We start from the raw sequence: 4,918 nt of genomic DNA, 5'->3' as shown, positions 1-4,918 counted from the left end.
TTCGGGATGTGATCCTTACTTGAATCCTTATCTTAATATATACACTACACATCACCATGAGATCTCCCCACGAGACTCATGGAATTATGCCTATCTCACAACCAAAACCATGTTTCTCATAACAGTTCCATCACTTTTATTTCATTCATCAAACTCTCATGTTAAAACACCACCAACCCACAATTCCATGATCAATCTCATACCAAGCATGCAAATTTCATTCATAGGATTCTAACAACCAAGCATATTCACGCACATCATGTTTGGGAAGAGTAAAATAGACAAAACACGCTACAAACCATCCAACCATTCAAGAAAACAGTGTCAGAACGCACCACTACACCAACCTCGGTCAAGCTAGGAGCCCTCGCTCAGCCGAGGGAAGTTGCCTCGCTTAAGCTGTAGGCTCTCGATTAGGTGAGACTGCTACAATGGACCCTGGGAGATTTCACGAGCTCTCGCTTAGGCGAGGCCTTCTCGCCCGAGCGAGACGGGGCGTCGCTCAAAATGTGAATGGGTCGCCTGGGCGAGCGCTCGAGGCAGACCTTGGGCGAGCTTCTGCTATTCTCGCCTAGGCGAGGCGAGCTCGCTTGTGCAAGAATATCAGCTCTCCCCCCACTGTTCCACGCATGCAGGGCAGAAAATAATACAAGACAACATCTAGAATACGAGCCAGCCATTTGCACATGATTAAAAGTACCATTCAAGCACCCAAAATCATGGAACAAAACATAACATGCGAGAATAACTTTAAAGCTTAAAAACCTAGCTTCCTTTACCTTGCTTAGATGCTAACAAAACGCAACAGACCCGCAACTAAGGAGTACCACAGCTCCAAGGGTTAGAGCAGTGAGTTGAAACATAGAACGAAGACAAACCAGGGTATAAGACTAAACCCTAACCCGATCAACATGATCAAACAGTGAAAAGGGGAAGAAATAGACCAGAAAGCTCTAAAGTTCAACTTACCAGGAGGTACATGATGAGTTTTGTTAGCTTGGAGATGGAAGAAGGTCGTGCCCTAGCAGAGCACCTAGCAGAAGACAAGAGAGGGGGGAAAGAAGTTGATTCGGAAAAGGTGACAAATGAGGAATGTGCCAGCTGGAAGGGGTATTGTGTCCTCTGGAGGGCTGGCCTTGGGCCTACGAAAAAGCCAGACCCAAACACATAAGGCTGAAAAATGGGGCTTACACTCTCCAAATTGAAACCAAATTTAATTTTTATTTAAATGATATACAACTTTTTTTTTATTAAAATTGATATTTTTATTAAGTATTTTTAATAAGATTAAATTTATTTAAATTTATATTTTACATTGAATTTTAATAAATTTTTTAAAAGTTGTTAATAAAAAAAAAATCAAAATTAATTTCAACTAATACATGAATTAAACTTGTTTATCAACTACATTTCATAAAATAAAATAAACTTATCAACCTTTTCAACTCTTTCAGAATTTATATTTTACATTAAATTTTATTTGTATTGATATTTTATTATATTATACTTTAATATTGTTTTTTTATTTATATTTATATTTTAAGTAATTGTATATTTTTAAAATATTTAAAATTTGATAATTTCTACACAAATGTTTTAGTCAGTTTAAAAATAATAATTATATAAATTAAAATGAAAAATTTTTAAATAATTTTAAACAATTTTATAACAATTTAAAACAAATTAAATAAAGTTTAATGTGAAATATAAATTTGAATAAACTTAATTTTGTTAAAAATATATATTAAAAATATTAATTTGAATAAAAATAATAATTTTAATAGAAATATTTGTATAACATTTATTTAAAAATTAAATTTTGTTTTAATTTTGGAGAAGGACAAAATTGTTTAAATTTTAAAAAAATAGACCAAATTGAGAAAATAATAAAAATACACATACCAAATTAAGAGGGAGATGAAGATGCATGGCGTAGCAGTGACACGTAGCACCTCACTACGACATCACACTACAATGTCATCTTGACACGTGACAAATTATTAGTTTTTTAAGAAAGATTTTAAAAATAAATAAAAAGTTAAAAGAAAATAAAAAAATAAAAAAAGTCACGAACTAACACATGAACATCTTTGTCAATATTAACAGTAAGAAATTGATTCCATCAAATTTCACAAAATAAAAACTAAATTAAGCATAAAAAAAGAAACCAAATTGATATTAATTAAAAGAATAACTTCAGTGAGTTAAGAGGAGTAGTCATTTATTTCTAAAATTTGATGACTAGAATGCATTAAAATTTGGGATATAAAAAAATTCCAATTTGGTATCCTAGTTGAACAAAAGTAAACATATTTACATAAGTATCGATATTTAATATTACACCACTCAAAAAATGGCTTACATTTCCAAATTCATACAAGATCAATCAATTTAAAAATCATTATAATACAATATAACTCATTTAAATAAAACCAAAAACAAATAAATTATAAATACTAATATTAAATTTTTATTTTATAAAAACATATATATTCAATAGGTAAAAGAGACTATATACTTGCATAAGTGAAAATTAGAAAAAAAATTGATTTAAATTGCAGTTTTATTTTCCGTCTGTTTTATTTTTGGTTTAAGCAAATTTTTTCTCACATAAGCAGAAATATATGTAAAAAAGAATTAACAACTAAATTTTAATAGTTTTCTCTTATAATTTGAGATGATATTTTTTACATAATTTTTTATTTTATTTTTATTTTTTTATATTTCAAAATCATTTAAAAGATAACACATTAGATTATAAGAGAAAGTTGTAAAAAAATATATTATCCAAAATAATATATTTATTAAATTTCATTCCTTTTTCAATAATGTATAAGAAAAATCGTATCAATAATTCATTACATAATAGAACTATTTTAAATTTTTTCCTTTTCGTTCTATCTTTATATATTTTTCAGCCAAATCCTTTTATTTTATCTCGATTCAACTAAACTTATTTTTTTCTTTCTATTTTTTCTCTCTCTTTTCCTTCCCAAGCAATTCAATTCAATTCAATCTACAGAAACGGAAAAGAGTAATAGTTCAGAAAAGCATTTCAATGCAAACTCTCAGATCCTTGGAAACGGACGAGTTATTAAGGTGACATCGGAATGCGGAGATGACTGGTATCGATTTTAGATTCATCTGACACGTGTACGGTTAATATGTGAATCCGAAACCCACCTCTGGCTATAAATTGGGGTCAGGTTTCTTTGCCAAAATAACTAGTTTCAATCTGTGCTTGTAGTAAACAGTGTTATTTTCTTGTTCTTTGTGCTTTAATCTGAAAATGTCTTGCTGCAGTGGTAAATGTGGGTGCGGCAGTAGCTGCAGTTGTGGCAGCAACTGTGGAGGGTAATTTTTTTTTCATTTTTCAAACACTTTTCTTTTTGTGGCGTGTTTCTCTGATTTGCTGGAATGCTGTTTTTAATCCTTCTGATTGTTGATTGTTTTGGTAATTTTGTTTGCTATTTTAACTGAATTGCATGAAATTCTATGGTGGTTTTGCTTTTCAATGGCTGGATTCTAATATCTTCCCAGGACTTAACTTTCAGAGTTTTTGTTATGGGGAAACTTTTGTTGGGTTGGGGGGTTTTCATTGGTTTTTTGGGTACCTTCTTCACCAAGATGACTAAAATACATGAAAATAAGAAATTGGGAAAAGATGCAAATTTGAGGTGATGAAAAAGAGAAAATGAGAAATATTTTTAATTTTCATTCACATCTCAACCATTGAACTATGCAGTTCCTTAGGAATAAACCATGCACACAATTGTTTCTCTCTCTTGAAAGATTCTGGTCTGTGTTACACGAAAGATCTAATGCTCTTTCTTAAATGATGCAGTTGCAAGATGTACCCGGATTTGAGCTATGCAGAGAAAACAACCACAGAGACTCTTGTTTTGGGTGTTGCAGCTGTGAAGGCCCACATCGATGGTGCTGAAATGGATGTTGGAGCTGAGAACGGTGGTTGCAAGTGTGGATCAAACTGCACCTGTGACCCTTGCAACTGTAAATGAGGTGCAGAAGAAATGATGAAGCAGAGACAGTTCTTATGATCTATTAGTTGCAGAATAATAGCTATGTGTTTGTGTTTGTTGTGTTGTGTGGTGTTTAATGTAACATCCTCAGTGGTTTTCATGGTCTTGGCTTGTCTCAAGCAATTTCATATGTTATGTGTAATTTGTGGTGAATGTCTCAGGCTATGGTTGTTTTGTTGGTTTTGTGTAAAGAACATTCAGTCTCTGCTTCACAATAAAGTAAAAATTATATTATAAAAAAGAAAGTCCTCTCAGGTCAGACATTTTTTCTTCCATTTCACAGTTGAAGTATTTTATTTATATCTTCCACCAGTTTATTGTTTAGTAAGTAAGATATATATATATATATATATATATATATATATATATATATATATATATATATAAAAGTTGGTAAAGATGATTTTAATTAGTGGCAGGTGATACATGTTAAAGCAAGATAAATTCAAAGTTAATGACTAGATTATTTTTGAATTTGCTACTCATCACTAAAAGTAGAATTTGATATTTAATGACGAGTCTTAAAATTAATTTTTCTTAAATATAAAATCTCATAATGTGAATATTAAAATTACGAGTCGGGTCTCTATTTTGAAACAAAAGAAATATTTTAATGTCTATAACATTGCACAATATTATTTTTATTATTTAATAATTTTTCAAATTATAAAAATAGAAAGGATAAATAAAGAATTATGAAAGATACATTTTTTACTGGATTTAGAATAAAAATAAAAATAACCTAAATAAAAAATAATAAGGATTTAATGAATATGAGATTCAAAGAAAGCGTGATTGTGAATGTGCAAGTGATAAAATGCAAACAAAAGTTACAAAACTGATAGTTATATAATAAGGTCAATAAATTTCAAAATGTC

At 30.1% G+C, this 4,918-nt stretch overlaps 1 protein-coding gene across 1 annotated transcript; it reads left to right on the top strand.

Annotated features, from left to right (window-relative positions):
- Positions 1-3,195: 3,195 nt before the first annotated feature.
- Positions 3,196-4,309, top strand: LOC114167079 (metallothionein-like protein 2). The gene is made up of 2 exons (XM_028052011.1): positions 3,196-3,354; positions 3,845-4,309. Exons 1-2 carry the CDS (start codon positions 3,290-3,292, stop codon positions 4,017-4,019), a joined length of 240 nt encoding a protein of 79 aa, XP_027907812.1. The 5' UTR covers positions 3,196-3,289; the 3' UTR covers positions 4,020-4,309.
- Positions 4,310-4,918: the final 609 nt, after the last annotated feature.

The sequence above is a fragment of the Vigna unguiculata genome, chromosome 10 (assembly GCF_004118075.2).
Source record: "Vigna unguiculata cultivar IT97K-499-35 chromosome 10, ASM411807v1, whole genome shotgun sequence".
In the NCBI taxonomy this organism is placed as follows: domain Eukaryota; kingdom Viridiplantae; phylum Streptophyta; class Magnoliopsida; order Fabales; family Fabaceae; genus Vigna; species Vigna unguiculata.
The sequence above is the reverse complement of the archived record's forward strand: the minus strand, read 5'-3'. Positions and strand labels throughout refer to the sequence as shown.

Coding starts and splice junctions, on each gene's coding strand:
- LOC114167079 (XM_028052011.1), top strand. CDS start 3,290: ATGTCTTGCTGCAGTGGTAAATGTGGGTGCGGCAGTAGCTGCAGTTGT. Junction 3,355..3,844: donor TGTGGCAGCAACTGTGGAGG/GTAATTTTTTTT, acceptor TAAATGATGCAG/TTGCAAGATGTACCCGGATT.